This window comes from Lepisosteus platostomus, chromosome 10, assembly GCF_059453375.1.
Source record: "Lepisosteus platostomus isolate fLepPlt1 chromosome 10, fLepPlt1.hap1, whole genome shotgun sequence".
In the NCBI taxonomy this organism is placed as follows: Eukaryota; Metazoa; Chordata; class Actinopteri; order Semionotiformes; family Lepisosteidae; genus Lepisosteus; species Lepisosteus platostomus.
In genome coordinates, this window is record NC_142620.1 from 44,725,657 (window position 1) to 44,746,461 (window position 20,805).

At 42.1% G+C, this 20,805-nt stretch overlaps 2 protein-coding genes across 2 annotated transcripts in view; one reads left to right on the forward strand and one right to left on the reverse strand.

Moving 5' to 3' along the window:
* The window catches only part of atg4a (autophagy related 4A, cysteine peptidase), a 19,534-nt gene extending 9,101 nt beyond the window's left edge, over nt 1-10,433 (reverse strand). Inside the window, exons 1-5 of the mRNA XM_088649154.1 lie at nt 10,375-10,433; nt 6,077-6,187; nt 5,218-5,289; nt 4,316-4,414; nt 2,599-2,700 (exon numbers count right to left, since the gene is read on the reverse strand). Of these exons, the coding sequence (XP_088505280.1) occupies nt 2,599-2,700; nt 4,316-4,414; nt 5,218-5,289; nt 6,077-6,187; nt 10,375-10,384 (394 nt within the window). The 5' untranslated portion in view covers nt 10,385-10,433. The remainder of the gene's footprint in view (nt 1-2,598; nt 2,701-4,315; nt 4,415-5,217; nt 5,290-6,076; nt 6,188-10,374) is intronic.
* Nucleotides 10,434-12,359: 1,926 nt separating this feature from the next.
* LOC148653781 (ankyrin repeat domain-containing protein 46) lies at nt 12,360-19,069 on the forward strand. Its single transcript, XM_088649159.1, has 4 exons — nt 12,360-12,499; nt 13,217-13,559; nt 13,655-13,813; nt 16,030-19,069. Exons 2-4 carry the CDS (start codon nt 13,249-13,251, stop codon nt 16,244-16,246), a joined length of 687 nt encoding a protein of 228 aa, XP_088505285.1. The 5' UTR covers nt 12,360-12,499; nt 13,217-13,248; the 3' UTR covers nt 16,247-19,069.
* Nucleotides 19,070-20,805: the final 1,736 nt, after the last annotated feature.

Here is a 20,805-nt window from a genome sequence, read left to right on the forward strand (position 1 = left end):
AAACATCTTAAAAAATATCATTCTTCTTTATAAATATTGAACAAATTTACAAAAATAAAACAGTTAAAAATATAAAACACCCTTAACACAAATATCGTAATCAAATGAGTATTGCGCTATAATGTGTAATATTATGTAATATATAATCTCACAAGTACACATCTGGCTCACTGCCCACCCCTACAACTTGCGATTAGCTACGTGAAAATCAAACCAGTTTGATTTTATCGTCGCGGGTCACAGAGAGTCGTAGGGGCTGAGTCGCTGGGGGTGTCACACTACACAACTGACGGTAAGGGGCGCGTGCTGCGACTCTCTACAACTCTCTGTGATTTTCTTATGATTATGTAAATGAAGGCTACAACTGAAAAGGAAAAGGCGTGTAGTGTGATGTTGGCATTAGGTTTTACAGGTTTCTGGGGCATGTTCTGCCAAATTACTCTGAGATTTTCACCACATCGCTAACAGGCTTGATTGACGTATTATTGTTACAGAAGATGATGACGATCTAACACCTGACGATAATTAAGGATCAATTAAGGACTACTTAATAGGGAAGCTGAGAGGGCTGGCAGGCTTTTTATCTCCTGAGGGCTGTTCCAGAGAGGAAATCTTTGTGTTTTATTTTTGAGGCTAAAAAACTATATCTGGAGGAGTGTATTATTGTAGGAGTGTATCCTGAGGAAATGCCTTTTGGATGTTTTCTACTCGAAAGCAGGTTATTTTTCTGTGACTGAGTCTTTTGTTTAATATTCTGGCCAAACACATAAAAAAAGCTTTGTCTGGAATAAATCTCAGGCTGTCCTATACACTACAGTATGTGCTTGCCAACTCACACACTGTGAAACATTCTGCAGTAAGTTTTTATAAAGGCAATCGAAGTATGAGGCCAAAGTAAATTTAAAAAGTAGAATAGGCATGGCAAGGATATTTTTTGTGTTCTTAGTTGATTTAAATGGTCTTAAGACAATTAGTGACATAATTAAAGACTGCTCTTCAACAAGCAGAGGACATCCCTGAAATTCCAGTCCTAATTCTACTAAATAACAACTCTGCCTTGGATACTCCTGGCAAGACTGACTTCAGCCATACAATCTCATTCCAACTGTGGATAGAACCTGTTCTTTCTCTAAACAATACCTGACTCTCAGATTTTTTGGAATAAAATGTATCTGGAATGCTCCACAGCCAGACGTAACCAATTAAATCCAACCATTATACAGGTGTACAGTGCCTCCACGAAAAACCTAGCTACACTAATGTGTACACAAGCTAGGATGTATAGACGTGTATGCATGCAAATCCGTATCTTTAATACTGCTTTTGGCCCTAACTAATGTACTTTATGACTGCAAAGCCTAGTTATGATGACTTGTTGCATTGTTTTATAGCTAAAATAAGCAACTGATAAAAAAAAATGTTCAGGTTGACTCCCTGTGTGACTCCATGTGTGACTCCAGCACGCTTGGTCCTCCTGCTGCAGCTGCCAAACTATATGTGCCCCTGCTTGGGGTAATAGGGACAGCTGCACAATGGCAAAGCCCGGTTTGAATCATTGCAGTCTAGATTACAGGGTTCAGCATGCACCCTGGTGCACTAATTAAGAGTCTTATTGGGCTATATCTGTGGATGATGCGTGTGTCTAATTCAGGAGAGAATGCACCTGAGCAAGGGTGTCGAACTCAGTAACTGGAGGGCTTGGTATGGTCCGGGTTTTGTATGACCCGAGCTCTCAGTTACATAGCCAAATAAATTACTTAACTATAAGTGATTATATTAGGTCTAATTGAATGTTAAATATAATTGTGAAAACTTCTAACCAGGATTTGAAGTTTATTATAGGTAACTACATTTAGCACAGTGTATTTTTTAGATCTCTGCTATTACGCGGGTTTGCAAAACGCAAATTGACGCATACGCGATTGGTAAATAGGGGAAAGATGTGTAACGCGAAATTCACGTTGGCTCATACGCGATTTGATCCCCGACATGTTTACGTTTTGCGTCACGGAGTAACACAACTGAATGCGGAGGTCCGCGGAGGACCGCCACGCCCAACATGATGCTCAGTTGTGCTTTGTTTTGGAAGCGCCAATTGGAAGGTGCTCCTCAATTTTCGTGCCATTTTTACCAAATCTTCTGCAATGCTGTAAATAAGAGCAGACAAGGTGACAAGAATGTGTCTACGAAGCGTGCTGGTGATAAAATTTCAGATGGTGAACTAGGTAAAGTCCTAAATTTACTGTAGTATTTTTTTATTTATTATGAATTTAACTGTGCTAACATTTTTACTAGGATAATTATTAAATTTGCTAAAGCTTTGGTTAGGCATTTGGTTAGGTTTTGAGTCGTCTGCTCCTTACCCTATTTTTCCCATAAGCCCTGTTATTTTTATTGCGCGATTTTGCATAACACAAGGTTTTACAGGAACGCATCTATGGCGTTATAGCAGAGACGCCTGTACTTTAACATGCAGAATTTAGAAAATAATTTGGTTGACTGTGTAATTGACTACAATCCAGGACTACTAGACTCTCCAGGAACTGAGTTTGATGCCCTGCTCCAGCGTCTTCCCTGGAAGCCATTGGAGCCTCTCACCCATCTGGTGAATTGAATAGCAGCTATCCTTCCTGTCCAGGAAGCAGTGCAGTATCCTCTGGTATTCCTCCGGATGGCTCCGATTTTTCTCCCACCTCCACCCTGCAACAGGACAGTGCGGAAAAGCATGAGCATCCACCATGGAATTGGTTCTTCCGAAAAAATCCTTTCATTCCTTTATACTGTACAGTATGTGTATCTGAATAGCATTTGCCAGGGCTGTGAAATGTTTTTGTTCTTTACAAAAGTTAAGGCAAACGACCGTCAACAATGCCAAATAAATAACGAGTAACCACAAGTTGAAAAGAGTATGTACTCTGATCAACGTTCCAGAAAAGATGGATATTTCCACTTCATGGCTGTCTGCCGGGCTAAACTGTGCTGCCTGTTGTGTTCTGTGCATTCCTCTGGATTTGAGTCTGTATTTTCCCACGTATGAATACTGTGTCATACACTTCAACTGTTTCCATTCCATTCATCTGGAAACAGCAAGTTTGGAAGGCTGGAAAATTCCAGTACCTCACCTTTTGTACTGCTCTGTTTTCATCATTTCTGTTGAATCTGAAAATCAGCTGTGAAGGAACTTGCATCTCCATGGCATAAGAAGTGCTTATTAGTGTAAAAAAAATAAATTTGGATTGTAACCTATTGGGTGGTAGAGCTCTTATGTCTCTGAGGAACTATTTTGTTCTTTGTCATGTTTGTTGACCAGTACATATTTTGGATATACTGTACACCTAATAGTGAACACCCTCAATATAAGGTTCTTTTTGGGTCAGGAAATAAAAGCAGCCTGTGTCCTTGTTATCATCCTGGCTGCTCTGTCCCTTCCTGTTCGGACAGCAGATGCATACAGTATTTCCATGGAAGCAGGATGAGATTCCTCAGGGAATGCTCTGAACCTCACTACGGTTACTGAAGAAGAGGGTCTGTTGGCATTAGTGCAAAAATATGAGGCCATAACACACAATCGCACCTCCCTTCCAGTGAACACCGCCATGCGAACTCGTGTAAGCCACACCACAGCTGAATAATCATCTACAGAGAAGCCCAGAGAGACGGGAGATCGAGAACACCCACATTCTCGCTGTGCGTTGTTTTGGGAAGACTAGCTACAACCACAAAAGAACCTCACCTTGCAAAGTTTCACAAGCCAAATCTGACCCCACATCTCTAAATTCTCTATTGGTCTGGGAAGGAAAGAGGCAAGGAGCCGATATATTTAGGGTGACAATGTTCGAATGGTTATGCATTTTTGGTGATGTGAAACTCAGGATGAGCCATTTGATAAAGTCTCAGATCTCTGTAACATGCCACAGGTAGATGACTAAATCTATTTTAATTTTCTGCAGGACTTTTTGCAGTTCTGCCACAGGAAAAAAAAAGGTGTGAACTGATCGGTGCCCAACTGCACAGGATAACCGACAGGTTTAATGCAACTTCAAAAAAACGTTTTCAAGAAACAAATGCCAGCAATATTATTTCTGTTCATCTAAAATATAAGCTTTGCAAGGGCGCAAACCTATTCATATCACATGTTAGTATTTGATAATTATTTATTGTCCCAGTAGAGGCAGCAGTTTTAGTCAGATGAAACTCAGACGGAAGACCTACTGTAGGTGGTATTTATACAGTTATACACAACACAAATATGCTTCAACAAACAGCATTCACACTTGCCCTTCTAAATCTCATTACAGCACAGTTTCTTACTCACCTCTGCCTAAATGCTGGCACACCAGAGCCTGAGCTAAAATCATCTGCCCACAGCGCAGCATGCATCCCCAGCCAGCGTCAGTGGAAGGACCAGTTCCACCTAGGAGAGCGAGTCCACACTGTTAATGCTGCGCATGGACACGTCTGAAGACGCAACATCTCAAACTTCCACGCAGCAACACTTAAGAACATAAAAAATGTCACCAGTGAGAGTAGGCCTTTCTGTCCATCCAGTCCACTTGGCAGCTAGTAGCTAATTGATCCAAGCCTTTTCTTCATGGATCATTTTGAACGAAACCTAGATTTTAGCTTCAACAACAGTTCCATGTTTTATACACCAACTAACCTTTGGGTTCATTTACCATCAACGTCCACTAACCTAAGAAAATCGACAAGACAAGATGGATGGATGTTTGCCTGTTATGCCTTCTGGCATGTAGGGGCAGCAACATCCTGTTGCTGTTTCTGTAAACATTAGTTTTTTTATGGGACAGAGTTGTTAGCCTTGTGCCCAACCTCCAACAAGGAAGACCTGGCGCCCAACATGGGACAGGAACCCACTACCCTGAGATTGTGAGTCTCACACTCTACCAACAGAGCCAGCCGGGGAAAGATGAGAACAGGATCTGAATTGTTCTGTTAGGATGGTTACTTCCTTTATTTTCCCCCCAGTGTGGCTCTGATGGAGACAATGAGCTGACCATCATCACAAACATGCCTATTGCTGGTCCTGAAAATGATGGGGCTAATTGGTTCCATTCCTGATGGTCCTTGTTGTTCAGGAAAAAGAGAACCTGGCCCAGTTTCACACTGCTTTCCTACAGCTGGCATGGCCTGGCTCAGAAAACTCTATCTTCTGCTAAGAAACTCCACCTTCTGTAGATTGTGTGACAATTCACTTACCAATCGGAGAAAATTTTTTCCTATATGTAAACCACAGTCGAGACCTGACATCTGACAGCAGTTCAGATTTTTCTAGAAGAGAAAATAAAAAGTCAATTTTGGAAAATTGTCCAAACTCCATTTCATAGGACGATCATTGCTATACATGCCATACAAAGCAAACAAACTCTGAGCAAAGTGTCGAAATATGTGTCAGACTGTCTTCCAGATAACACAGTCTGAGGATTCACATCTCCATGTCTCTCTGAATGCACACCTTGCTTTGTACAGTATGTACAGGCCAAGCATACAAAAGACCAAAGAGCAGCAGTCCTGAGGTGAGAGGACATGGGATACATCAATTAGCATTGTTTTTATCTCTTCTCAGGAGCCTGCACAAAGCATCTCTAGAGGAAACATCTTAGGGACTGAATATATCTTTACTTTATATCCCAGCTCTCTGTGAGTTGAGGAGGAAGCATGGGGGTACATTTAAAATGTCTTTAATCTCATTTTGGTCCTCTCAATTGTGCAGGATTAACTTTTGAATAATTTGAGTAATCCCGTTTTTACAAACTTCACAATCACATCCTTGAGGTATTGGTACAAATAACACTGTAAATCTAAGGATGACTGTATGCAATTGGATTTTATTGAAACTAATTCCAAAAACATTTATTTAAACTATATTCCAATTATTTGTCAGACACTAAGATAACTGAGTGATGTTAGCAGACAGCAGTGGATAATGATGATGATGATGATCCTAACAACTGTTTTTCTTTTAACTTCAATGATCACGTAACTTTGCAACTCCTGAAAAGTAGAAATGACAAAAACCAGACGTAACTCTTAATGTGCACTGTGACTAGACCCTTACCTGTTCGGATGTCATAATCTTTTCCTAAAATCCAGACAGGCTCCTTTGTATCAGGCAGATCTTCAAGGAGGTCTGAGAATACATTGATCTGATTTTCATACTTGGCTAAAACTGGGGGAAAAAAAGAGAACAAAAAGTCAGAAAAGAAAGCATTTGCCAAAGGCTATGTACTGTACAGACAGGGTTTAGTTGGCGCGGGAGAAAAGGCAAAGAACTGAAAGAGTTGATTTCCATGGGGTTTCCTGGACGAAGAATCTTGCTCTACATCTGACACACTATGCGGAGGAAGACTCTGAAAGTTTATGCTCTGTCCTTTAGAGAAAAGCCCTGTTACCAGTGACATCATCCCCTAGGCTCGACTCTTAAGGTGACCAAGGAAGTAGCCAGTTAAAACTGACAGACTCAACTTTCCAGACAAAATCCCAACCACCCAGTGAGAACAGACATGTTTGCTAGTAGAGAGTGACACAGCTAGCAGAATAAGACCTGAACACTGATGTCTAAAGGATAAGCACTGACCTCACTAGCCAGTTTCTGAACCTGAAGGCCTGGCCGTCTCATGCCTGTATCACAAAAGACTATGAGAAGGGTTACCAACGACAGGAGACCATTCAGCCCATATAGACCATTCAGTACTTAGTAGCTCATTCATCCAAGAAGCTCATCCAGATATTTCCTGAAGAAAGCCAGATTATCAGATTCACCAACATGGCCTTGTAGCTCGTTCCATACTTCCTTAGCCCTTTGTTGTGGTTTTAAATGCACTTTCACATACAGTAGTTTCCATTTGCATCATCAAGTGCATGTTTCACTGCTCAATAGCTACATCATTGTGGTCCTCCCTCTTGCTAGATAAAGGAAACATCTCTCCACAGATAAACCACACACATGGTCAATCTGAACATTACGAATCCAATTATACTATAAAGTAGCTTTTCCCATTAAACCCTCTGCATCTCTTATCCAAAACCTGGAGTAATGTTCCGATGATAAGAAAATGCTTAGCAGACTGAAAAAAGAAATCACAGATATATTCCTATTTATTTAAGCCTCCAGTGGCTTGTAACAACTTTAACACAAATGAAAATAAGAGGGAACAATGCTTTCTGTATAGTTATAACAAGAAGGTTATGGTATCACTGAAAAGCCTGGAATTGTGTAAAATTTAAGTATTGAAACATTATCTTTTAGAAAGAAAAAAAAGGATCAGGAAAAGCTTTGGGCACCATGCAATTCAGCATCCTAATGAACTACCATAGAGGAAACGGGTGTGATCTTGCTGGAACAAATCAGTAGATTATCTCATAACAAACAGTCCAAATATGTCTACTGTGCCAGAATTCCAGTTAGAGAATTCCAGTAAACTCTTACACAGCAGTGTTAAAATCCTGGAAGTCCATAGTTTGGAATCAAATTGATTTAAGGAAAGGTTTATTGAGGCTGAGAAATCTGATTCAAACCACTGCTTCATGTTCAACTTCAATATCAGTACAACAGGATGTATACAGTATGTGTAAGCCTGTTATAATGCTACCAGGCAGTAGCTACTAGTATACAGTGCCCACCAGTCTAGAAACTGGCTAGGATAGCCCAGAGTGCTGCCTTAGCTATGGGAACTACACCTCCCATAAACCCACTGGGTGACTTCCTGACGCCGTCTACATCATGGGTTCCTAAAATGACTAGCCAGGGTGACGTCCTGCAGGTCCCACCCAGCTCTGGTACTTTCACTGGTGGTGATCTGATGTTACCGGCACGCGCTTAACTCACACAGGACTCCTAATTTAAAGGCTTATTTTAAAAAAAAATAGAAAATATCACAGGAGGATTTCCATTTTTAAGAGAATGGCACGGGACGAGAGTTCTGCAGCTGGTAGCGAGGAACTATCAGCCTGTGTGAGGACCTTACTCTTGACACCTGTGCCACTACCTCGTCACCTGGCTACATATACAGGACTACGAAGGTAAGATGTTAAAGAAACGTCCTGAAAACAATGCTTCGAGGCACATTGTCTGTAACTTCCTAAAGTTCGAACTTCTTCATTGTGCTGTCTCACAAATGAGCCAAACAATACTGAGAAGTCAATTCAGGGGTATGACGGGCAGTTAATTTTCTAATAAAACGATCTGCAGTAATCTGTATTCCAGCGAATTCTGAAAATTTAGTCCCTACACCAATCAGAGACCAGAGGCCTCTCTCCTCCCGGTCTCTCATGTGACCCCTGACACAGAAGCACAAAGCATGATCCCACCAGGAGGGACAGGGAAAACCGAAACCAGGGTCCAGGACTCAAGGCTATCAGACTACCCATGCAAGTAATAATAATAATAATAATAATAATAATAATAATAATAATAATAATAATAGCTTTCAGTTATATAGTGCTTTTCTTGACACTCCACTCAAAGCGCTTTACAGGTAATGGGGACTCCCCTCCACCACCACCAATGTGCAGCCCCACCTGGATGATGCGACGGCAGCCATAGTGTGCCAGAACGCTCACCACACACCAGCTATCAGTGGGGAGGAGAACAGAGTAATGAAGCCAGGACCAGGCTCATCTGCTTAGCTTCAGTGGGTTGCCAGTTGTGAGTTGCAGGGTCTAACAGCATTGAACCTCTGTAGACCAGGTTGAAAAAAAGGCACATTTTCCTGGGTAATCCATTTGCCTACATAAGTAGTCAGTAGCCATATCACCCTGCAACTCACAACTGGCAACCCACTGAAGCTAAGCAGGTGTGAGCCTGGTCAGTACCTGGATGGGAGACCTCCTGGGAAAAACTAAGGTCCATGTGGGTCCTAATGCCCCAGTATGGTGACGGGGACACTATACTGTAAACAGGCATAGTCCTTCGGAGGAGATGTAAAACGGAGGTCTTGACTCTCTGTGGTCAATAAAAATCCCAGGGCGTTTCTCGAAATAGGAGGGGTCTTGGCCAAATTTCCCATTGGCTCTTACCAATCATAGCCTCCTAATAATCCCCATCTATCAATTTACTTCATTACTCTGCTCTCCTCCCCACTGATAGCTGGTGTGTAGTGTGTGGTCTGGTGCACTATGGCTGCTGTCACATTGGTGGTGGTGGAGGGAAGTCCCCATTACCTGTAAAGCGCTTTGAGTGGAGTGTCAAGAAAAGTGCTATATACGTGTAAGCAATTATTATATAAGTAACCCTCTCTGCTGGTCAAATAAATCTCCCAACCACTTCCAGGACAATTAACTGACTCTTTCAGTAAAAGAGGGACAGCACGATCAGAAACAGCCGCATACTGTAGTTCAGAGCATCTCTGAACCTCTCCTGCACATCTGCGAGTTATTGAATACCCGTCAGAAGATCCTAGATCAGGAGAGGTGCTTAAACTGTGTATTTTAGACCGGGACTGTCCAATTCAGAACTGTTAATCCGGACATGCAAAACTGAAAGATCGTTGGGGTTTAAGTGGTCCGGTTAAGCCAGTAACCCAGACGGTTTTGGTTTTCACGAGCAGCACTTGAATGACAGCTCGCAGATACTCCGCCCCTCCAGAATCCGAGCTAGGACAGCCCTTTTACTAGACGGAACCTCAAACTCCGGTCGGCTACATTGAATCTGTCCTTTCCGCAAACACTGCGACTGTGCAGTTAACACGGAGAGACAATAAAAAAACTAGCCCCATGATGACGCCGCAGACATTATGCTGCGCCTGAAATCTCCGAGACTTTCTACATCTGGAAAAGCCAGATCTTCCGGGACTTCAGAGATTTGGAGTATCTGTATTACAGATTCAGGCGTGTTTTTGAAAACAGAAAAAAAAACACAGTCGATTTTGCGAGCTGTAACCAATGGGACAGATTTTCTACTGATGTTGCTATTTATTATTAGCTATTAAATACTAAACGTATTCTGACCAATGCCAGAAATTATATCAAGGACCGAAAAAAATGAGAGGATACACCGAAACGAACATCGCTAAACAAAAAAAAAGGGGTTTTATTTATATACCGGCTCTATATCTTAATTCCCCAATCCCACCAAAAACCAATACAAACTCACATTAATTAAGTAATAAAAAAGATCGTTGCTTTAAGGAATTCAAACACAGAGAATCCAATCTGTAAAGTTTACACTTAACGAGGGCCAGATAGAAACAATACAGAAACTTCCAACTCAGATGTGTATCCAGAAACGCAGAGTTAAAGATGAACGGAATTCTTTCTGTACGGTTTTGCTGAAGAGCCTAATTAATCATGACAAAAAAATCACTTTTATGTTTAATCTTTACGACGATTTTTAGCCTCGGAGAGTGATATTCTTACCTGCCTCCATCCTCCGGCTGTCAACTGGGTTTAAAGCGGTGAAATAAAAAAATAGTGCGTGCTGCACTGTGGGGTATGTAGTTCCTGGTGGTGGCATCTCTGGGCGACGATAGGGATCATAAACTACAACTACCGGTAGGCAATGTTATGGTACTAGGCGTTAATAGAAACTGAAAACACTGAGGTGCGTTGTGGGTATTGGTGTTTCACGGGTAGTTTTCATTTCCAGTGCCTAATTCCGTTATTTTTATTATTATTATTACTACTACTACTACTTCTTCTTAAAATGCTTTAGAGATTTTGTTCTTCATCCAAAAGCAAAAACACTCCAGAAACTCTTGTCCAGAGATTTATGTCTTTCCACCACCATGCTTGATAAAAGAGCAAGTACAGTCCAGAACGGTTGCCCAAAAAAGATTGAACCCCAAAGTGTAAACAGATACTGTACTCGACAGTAATATAACTGCCCACCCTCTTCAAAACTGTTCTTACTCTACACTTTCATTGTATGATCCAGTATTACTGTAATTTCTGAGCTTTGTATTGTAATGCTTTTCTTTTAACAACAATTGTCTGTACTTTTAGATCCTGGAATTTGTAGCTGTTAGTGTTTTCGTGTGGTGGTTGTGCTACATAATGTTATTGCAGCGCACTGATTTTTTACATATCACATTTTCTTTTCTGCAGTATAAGAACTGCACAGGATGGGCCCATCTGCGATATATAAATAATTTCTTTGATACAACATAAAGGCAAAGTCTGACAAACATAATCAACTATGAACACATGGGTTTTTCTAAAGGTAATACGGTCATCTTCAGTATTTTCCCAGTGTCTTAAATATAGTACTTGTTTTTTCATTGTATAAAACAATCAATGATTGGTTGCATTTGATCCCAAAACTGCTTTACAAATAGGAGGGGACCCACATCTCTCTCACTAAACTACACCATCCTGCACCAGCAATACCAACATACAGCAGACCAGGTGGTGAGGAGAGAAATTATTTCACCATTTAATTTAGGGGAGACTTTAAGAAGGCCTGCATTTCCACATTGAATTGAATGTATTCAGAAAACTGGGGTTAATATCCCTAAAATTTGGAAAAGTGCTATTTATTTTTACATTTAATAACCAAGAAGTCAGGAACTCAGTTTGAAAGTCTCAATGAAAGACAGCACCTATTTCAGCACACTGTCCCTGTCACCACACAGGGACATTGGATTGTGAATTATTATAATGAATGTACCCAGCATCTATATCATACTGTAACTCACAACTGGCAATCCACTGAAGCTCAGCAGGTTTGAGCCTGGCCTGCACCTGGATGGGAGACCTCCTGGGAAAAGCTATGGTTGCTAGTGGAAGAGGTGTTAGTGGGGCCAGTAGGTCCTGACTCTCTGTTGTCATTAAAAATCCCAAGGCACTTCTTGAAAAGAGTAGGGGTGTAACCCTGGTATCCTGGCCAAATTTTACCTGGCCTCCTAATAATCTATGACTTGGCTTCATTACTCTGTTCTCCAACCCACTGATAGCTGATGTGTGGAGAGCCTACTTTCCACAGTTTGGTTGTCATTTCATCGTTAAGGTGGATGTTGCACATTATGCAAGAAATTCTTTCTTATTATTATTATTAAATTCTGTTATGGGGGAAGAGAACCACCTACTGGTCCACCAGTGCTACTTATAGCAGGTGCCCAGTTTTCATGGCGATCTACCATTCCAGTACTGACCAGGCCCAGTCTTCTCAGCTTTTCAGATCTGGCAACACCTTCCTAATTTGCCCTCTACTATTACTACATTGAGTCTTTATACCTTATATGATGTTAAATTCTATTTTGAAAGCTTGTAATGATACCTTTTTTATTTAAAACGGCGATTCTGACTCGTAGATTTAGATTGCTGTGTCTTATATAATGATGGGTCAATCTCCCTTACAAGTGAGTAGGCGGCTCCTGACTGGGGTAACCATGGAAACGAGACAGCTCCCACTGCCGTAAAGCACCCTGATGTAGACGTGAAATTGTCAGGTCCGTTTACGGGTGGTTTGTGTCGTCTTAGATCGGCAACAAAATAAAAGGGAAAAGAGGCATATTTTTTCGGTTCTTTTGCAAAACATAATCAGGTAATGGGTAATACTGCTGCTTTCGGGAAGTTTGCTTAAGACTGGTTATGTAAATACGATGCATGTAAGCGAGTCGTCTTGATGATGAAGGTTTTTTGAAAGGATGTTTTGAGCAGAATCCAATTTAGTGGATCTGTGACGGCTTAGGTGCATCCTAAATTATTTCTTTTCTTTGCTGGAATGTATTTATATTTTATACGAATCTTGGCGTGCATCTGTGCTTAAACATAGGCATCACCCGTTAAGGTACGTCTCGGTTTAGCTCGGGAGGTCCAGGCGATGTCGTGTGTTTATGAATTTGTGATGTAATGGTTTACTATCGGCTCTCCGTTGCGGTGCAGAGTTTGGGCGTACCTGTGGGATCGGTGTGTACCCAGATGAGCGCATCCGATCCGAAGGGGGCAGATGTGAACTCGCCTTTTCTGCGCTTGATGGAGATTTCGTTCTTTATGTTACGATGTTTATGGGACCGCACTCGTGACGCGTAATTTTGTATTAAAAATAAAAGCAAATCTGGAAAAATGTATTAAATCTTTTCTCGCTTCGTTAACCGTACGTGTTTTTTTTAGGGTTAATGTCCAAATGATGACAGGCTCTCATCGCACAGTGCGAGTTTGAGGGTGTGACAGACGCGCCGCCTATCTTACGCCAACACCACTTCACTAAAAGTTAACTTTCCAACACACCCTTCCCGGCGCTTTTTTTCTTGTCCCGCAGGTACCCTGGACTTTACCGACACCCACTCAGACATGTCGTATGTCTTCATCAATGACTCTTCCCAAACGAACGTGCCCCTGCTGCAGGCTTGCATCGACGGGGACCTGAACTACTCGAAGCGCCTCCTGGAAAGCGGCTTCGATCCCAATATCCGGGACAACCGCGGTCGTACGGGGCTGCACCTGGCGGCGGCCCGCGGCAACGTGGAGATCTGCCGGCTGCTGCACAAGTTCGGGGCCGACCTGCTGGCCACGGACTACCAGGGCAACACCGCGCTGCACCTCTGCGGCCACGTCGACACCATACAGTTCCTGGTCTCGAACGGGCTCAAAATTGACATCTGGTAGGTGCAGACCCCCGTCTGTCCCATGTGCTGGGAACTCTTCCACCCTTTGGGAGGCTGGGGCCTCAACCCGTCTCCTTGTGTTCCTGGCACAGCAATCACAACGGCGCCACTCCCCTGGTGCTGGCGAAGAGGAGAGGGGTCAACAAGGATGCCATCCGGCTGCTGGAGGGCCTGGAGGAGCAGGAGGTGAAGGGCTTCAACCGGGGGGCGCACTCGAAGCTGGAGTCCATGCAGCTGGCCGAGAGCGAGAGGTGGGTGTGGGAGGAAGAGAGAACCTTCTGGAATACTGCTTGTGTACCGTTCTTACCGTCTGCCGAGACCCAGTTTCTAGAGTTCCGGCCAAAGCTGACACCAAAGCTGTAGTACTTTGTCTTGTTACTTGTGTGTGATTTTGGTAGTATGAAACAGAATGGTACACGAGGAGTGCACCTGTGATTTGTAGGCACATTTACTGAAGCAGAAAGGTTATGAGACTTGAGCTTTCTAAAGGCTATTCCATCAGTGCCCTCTACAGTTTGAATGGAAACAGCCTCATAACTTTACTTCTTTACCATCCGGAGTGGTTGATGTTAATGTGTTTTGCTAGCTAATGATCAACTTGAAAAGACTTCTCCCTTCCTGTACCGGCAATACTGTTTAATGAGAAAACAGCTTCCAAAAGTTTTACCTCAGATAACCTGAGAACACGTAAATGGCAAAACCTTTCAAACCTTGATTCCAGCATCACATCTGCGTCATCTGATACTGGTTCAGTTCAAAAACAGGGCATTGGCAGTAAATGTCAGCAGCCATATCACCCTGCAACTCACAACTGGCAACCCACTGAAGTTCAGCAGATGTGAGCCTGGTCAGTACCTGGATGGGAGACCTCCTGGGAAAAACTAAGGTTGATGCTGGAAGAGGTGTTAGTGGGGCCAGCAGGGAGTGCTCACCTTGCAGTCTATGTGGGTCCTATTGCCCCAGTATGGTGATGAGGACACTGTACTGTAAAAAGGTGCCGTCCTTCTGATGAGATGCAAGACAGAGGTCCTGACTCTCTGTGGTCATTAAAATTCCCAGGGCATTTCTCAAAATGAGTAGGGATGGAACCCCGGTGTCCTGTCCAAAGTTTGCATCTTGGCCTCCTAATAATCCCCATCTATGAATTGGCTTCATTACTCTGTTCTCCTCCCCACTATTGGCTAATGTGTGGTGAGTGTTCTGGTGCACTATGGCTGCAGGTACATTGGTGGTGGTGGAGGGGAGTTCCCATTACCTGGAAAGCGCTTTGAGTGGAGTGTCCAGAAAAGGGCTATATAAATTCAAGCAATTATTATTATAAATGCCTTACCTTCACCCCAAATTACAATAATCTGTGCTGTAAACGTTAAAGAAGCAGTTTTAGACACTGAGACAATAGAATGTAATGGTATTGTAACTGTTAGTGTTGTTGCCTCACAATTCTTAGGTGAATTTTTAACCACCTTATGGAAGGAGTTTACATGTTCCCCACCAACTCCCCTTCATTTCTGGTATGCCCTCACCTTCCTATGACTTCCTGGTGAGGGTCATTGGTAATTCTGCATTGTCCCTGTGGACCTGTGTGTGCCCTCTGTGGTCTGCACTGGCCTTGCATACCACTCAGGGTGTAGTCCTGCCTGGATAGGCTCTGGGTTACCGTGAGCAGGTATTAGCAGGAGCAGCTGCAAGGATTCTGGGCCAAGAGCTGGAAGGTTGTGGGTTCAGTTCCCAGGTGAGATAGAGTTGTTGTGCCCTTGAACAAAGTACATCACCCATATTGCTCCAGTAAAATACCCTGCTGTATAAGCAGGTACACGTCATGTCCTTTGGAGTGTGGCATTATGTGAGGCTGGGCCCAGGGTGGAGCCCTGCTGGAAGGGGCAACGCCTCGCCTTTGTAGTCCCAGCTGTTTTGGCTTCCAGGTGTTGAGCCCCAGCTGGGCGGGTCCTATATAGGCACACGGGACACCCTCCGACGGGACAAGCAGGGCCACCCCCGGAAGGGGGGAGTTTACACCGAGTGTCCTGGTGGGTGATTGCAACCGCATAAAGTTCTTTTGCCTGTCCCATCATGCAGGCATACATGTGTATTTTTTAAAAAAAATGTATTTAGTTCATGTTTTGTTCTTGCCTTACACACCCTGCTCATCAGACTGCACCCCACTAAATAGGGTAAATCCAGGCTGGTTACCGCTGTGCTAGCGGCTCTTTTCTTCCCCGAGGCTGGACCTAGTTAAATAGGGTAAGCCTGCCCTGGAGGTCACGCAGCACAGGGGTACTCTTTCTTTTTCCACATTATTTTTGGTCCCTGCTGACCTCACACCAGTGCTGCTGTCCCCTCACCTGGGGCGTGGACTTCTTACTGGTGCTTACACAGCTTAACAGGAGTTGAGGTAGTCAGATCCAAGACCAGTGCACCTGGTCGATGGTGTACCTCCATTCTGAAGTATTGACCTGTGTGTCTACAGCGCGATGGAGAGCCACTCCCTTCTGAACCCCAACCTCCAGCACAGCGAGGGGGTGCTCTCCAGCTTCCGCACCACCTGGCAGGAGTTCGTGGAGGACCTGGGCTTCTGGAGGGTGCTGCTGCTCATCGTGGTCATCGCCCTGCTGTCTCTGGGCATCGCCTACTACGTCAGCGGGGTGCTGCCCTTTGTGGAGAACCAGCCCGAGCTGGTGCACTAGGAGGACTCCAGTGGGGGCGGGGACGGGGTTTCTCTTTCATCAGTGCGGACAGACTGTGCTCTCTCTGTTCACTCATCCCACTTCACTTTTACCATTGGCCACTGCACGGTGCTGCCTGCTCATTCCACGTAGGCTGGAGTTTCGATTTAGATACTTTCCTTTGCTGTAAACTGCCCAGCAACATCTTCAGAGCTTTTTCAGGTAACGTAGTGTCTTTTATATGAAAGACAAGGGGTGGCAGAATGCACGTCTTCTCCAGAAGTGTGTGCAGAGGAAGTACTTCAGGGGAAGTGCACATGTCCTTGCAAAATCATTGCGAACAATGACCACATTTTACTGCATTATCAATAAGATGTGCTGTAATATATAACAAGAAAAGCATCTCCAACTATGCTTCACTTTTGATTGAAGATAGGGAGTGTTAGCTGCCTCTAGAAATAAATGTCAGACTAGGCTAGCCGTCTTCACGAGATGAAAATTGTTCTTTTTCTTAAAAAAAAAAAAGAATTATTTAAATTAAGAACCACTTTATTTTAGGCTTTCGGATTCAGATTTTGTTTGGTTACACCTGAACTGTCTTACTCTTCTTTTCCATTCAGGAGATGGAATTACATTTCACTGCAGCATGATCCACTCACAGCCCAAGGCAAACCCTAGGTGCCAGTCCTGTAATGCTGTTAATTTGATAGTAAATATTCACAAACCCTCCCTTGTTCTGCGATTCTTGCAGTCAGTCCTCAGCAGGTTGGTTTTGCTGAATTAATCTTTATCAGTGCTAAGGTATGATCCGTGGTTTGTGATGTAACGTTCATCAGCTGCTATCCAGCCTGCATGCCAGAATTTGTCCCAATAATAGAACTCCTGGTTGAGCAGTTGTCAAAGATCTTCTGAAGATGTGGCAATACAGGGTAGTGCAGTGCCTTTAGTTAGTAGTCATGGTCCTATTAGACAGAAATCAGGTACAGGCGGTCTATAGCAGTTGCTCAGTGTTCAGGCACAGTAGTAGATCTGATTCTACAAAAGTCTATAATAGTCTCTCTAGTAAGGCATCATTACCAATATTTGTTGGTCTATCTTTTAATTGTATAGGTGTTACTGATGTTAAGGTTAAGCAGAATGGAGCAAAAACACTTAGAGAAAGGTTATAGCTTGAATATCATGCTCATTAAGTTTTCCGTTCTCTTCACAGTAAACCTTATGTGTAGAATTATGGGTAATATTCCTTGTGCAAGACAAGCATGATGTACTTGCAAAATCATTACTAACCATAAACACATTTTACAGCATTAGCATTAAGATACAGTATATATACTGTAGCAAGAACAGCCTCTCAATTAATGCTTCGCTTTCAATTAAAGATAAGGAATTTCAGTTGTCTCTGCCTCCAGTATTATTTCTACATGAAGTTACTGGAGGAATTTTTGTGTCTGGTTAAAGCAATGCATCTTGCATAGAGATATTTCTTTAGTGCAACCCTTTTTATTAAATTCTTAAGAAATACATTGGATCTCTTGTTTTCAAAGCCAGTGGGAAGGAGGCTAAATGTCCTTTTAGGCTTTCTTTAAATAGCAACTAGTTTCAAAATGGATATTCTATATTTTTTCTTATACAAAATGAGGCAAGACATTTTTCAAGGGAGAGAAGGGGAAAATTCCTTTAAGGTTTCCACAGTAAGAAAGTGTTGTAACATTTCATTCTTAAAGCTATCCAACTTAACAACCACAGCTAATAACAGCAGCACATTAACCATGATAATTGCAGCACTGCTGGCATATCACCTTAATTTTCTGCATCTTGAGTGGTCCATCATTAAGTCTCACAGACAGAACCCAGGGGAGAGGTCAACCCCACTCAGAGTCTATCCTGTCTGCTCCTCTCAAGTTGATCTCACTACCTCTGGGTGCATCCAATTGTAACCTAACTTTTCTCCTTGATTTCCCCCATTGCCACACCTCACCAAAACACAGATTCAAAACATAGCTGAAAAGCTTCCTATTTTAACTTCAAAATGTGGATATGCATGACTTGTAAGTACCACACAGAACGGCTGTAGTTTATTAGAAACTGATGTACTATAATTAGTGGATTGATCAGTAAACTTCAAACCAGATATGGAAAGATGGTGGAATAAATACATCAGAGAGTGGAGGCCACTTTGAATAAGTTATCATGGCAAGTTAGCCGACAGCACAGCCTATTCCTGGTTAGGTCTTTGAACCAAGTTTGCACTTGGACAAGCAACTGTCTTGCACAATACCAACCCTTGCCCTTTTCTTGCAGCTAGATAAGAGTACAGTAGTTTCAAAATAATTGCAGTAAAGAGTTAAACTTACTCCAGAGGGCAGGAGCTTGGATTGAGAAAGTCTTTTCTGGATTAGCCTGGTCTGGGATTTTAAGGACTTTCACAGTTTTAAAGGTGGCTAAGTTTTGAGATTATGGGCTACAGTTGAACATTTTAAATTTATCATTAAATCTGTAGGTTTCCGTTGTCTTTCTTTTACATCATTTGTTGTTATGGATTTGAGTCTCTTCCCTTTTGTTTGTCATGAGCTTGTTTTAACTTGTAAATAAAAGGGGTTATCCCAGTGTTAAGGAATTTAGGCCTGACATCTTAGATGGTTTTCACCATGAATTGGTTCTTATGAAATGTTTCAACCTGTATACTCACATTTAGACATGAAACAGTTTGTGAAACCTTCATATTTGATCATTGTTTTTTGCACATTATAAGTTTGTAGTTGTCTATGACTGCATTTTGTCATGTGTTGTAGAGTTTATTTCTTATCTTGAATAAACAATTAAAGCATAATCTTTTTCTCTTAACTTTGCCTTTGCAGCTTATTTTAGTCATAGTCCAGTGTAATTCCTGGTGTTTCTGAAAATGGGTTTGATTGAACGGTCAAAGATATAAAATCAAACCCTGGGGCATGAGGGTTTGATTGAACTAGCACAAAGTTCTGCACTCACATTTCATCACCAGTTGGGTTTCTGTTGAGCATTCATAGCTTACACAGAAACAATCAGACCTGCAACTTCTGTCAGTCTGTCTGTGCTACAATGGTAAAAAAAAAAAAGGATATTCAGAGCAAGCTGAATATTCGTACACCGGGTTTATAAAAAGGGTTTGAAAAAACAGTAAAAGAATAGAAAACTTAACACCTAAAAAAACCAAATAACAGCCATATCACTCTGCAACTCACAACTGGCAGCCCACTGAAGCAAAGAAGAGACTGAAGAGACTAGTAGATTTTATATTGACATTTCAATCTTTTTACAATTTTGTAATGGTAGAAGAAATTGAGAAAAATGGTACTTATCACTCTGTACTTCTCAGGTACAAGGTTTCTGGTTTTCCTTGAATCTCAAACAGTCAAATATCAGAAATTCCAAGCTGACAGAAAGAAAATCTTGTTTGGAGAGGTTTATTTTCTAATCCAAGGCATTTTAGAGAAAAGATAAACACTAGTTCTTCATTCACAACTCTTCCACTTAGCATTAATAATCTGAGGACAAATAACCTACTCTATATAATTCTTCCAAGCATCGACTCCCTTTGAGCTGCAAAAAAACTTTCTTGACTAAGCCCCACTGAATGAAAGGCAAGCTCTTTTTTATCTATATGACATCCAGGTGATCTAATTAGGCAATGGGACACCTAAGAACTTGAGTTAATTGATAAAAAGAAACATTGAACACCTGGACAAATGTACAATTGCCACCTCTACTGGTACGAATAGTGGAACTATTGTTACATTATCACCCCAACAGGAGGTACGTAGGGTTCAAGTCCAAAATAGGGCTTGAACTAAACAATATTGATGGCATGTTTTATTATGTTGAACCATCTAATTCTGTAATTGAGAACGATCATGAAATGGCTGAGAAGTAGTGTCTCAGAGGCAACAGAGGCAGTCTAACATCCAAGTAATACCAGCGTTAATAAATTGTTATACTGAAAAAGCTGACTTAATGTATGTCATAGGTTTTTAAGCCAAGCAAGCAAGATGAACCAAGTGTTACAAACCAAATGAAGGTCTTTTGGTTTGGAGAGTTACCAGCCTCATGACTATAACGAAACAGATAAGTCCGATTAAGGAGGATATACCTTGATTTCCACTGTCTTGAATATATGGAAATGAGAGGCAATACAAACTAGAAATCTGTGAAATTATCAGTAATTAAATGAATGAAAATTAATTGTTCTATTGCTTTTTAGGTCTTGCACATCTAGATAGACTTATAGGGCCATTAGAATTACACCAGGAATATTCATGTGGTAGTCATGTGGCATACTATCACCATCACGGCATTCAGCTGGGTCAAACTGCACAGCAAGACACTAGAGTTGATGTTTCCACTGTTAAAACATACCTGCAGCCTAGTGTGCAACTACACTCCCAGGCATGAGAGTTATCCTTGTTAATCCAAAAAAAGTATCCTTCCCAACTTGAGGTGGGTGAAGCGTCAGTTTTCGACCAGGAGTCTGAAAACATCCAGGGACCACCCAGAATCAAAAGGTCAATTTCCCCTGTACTGTCTAAAATTAGTATTCTTGCACA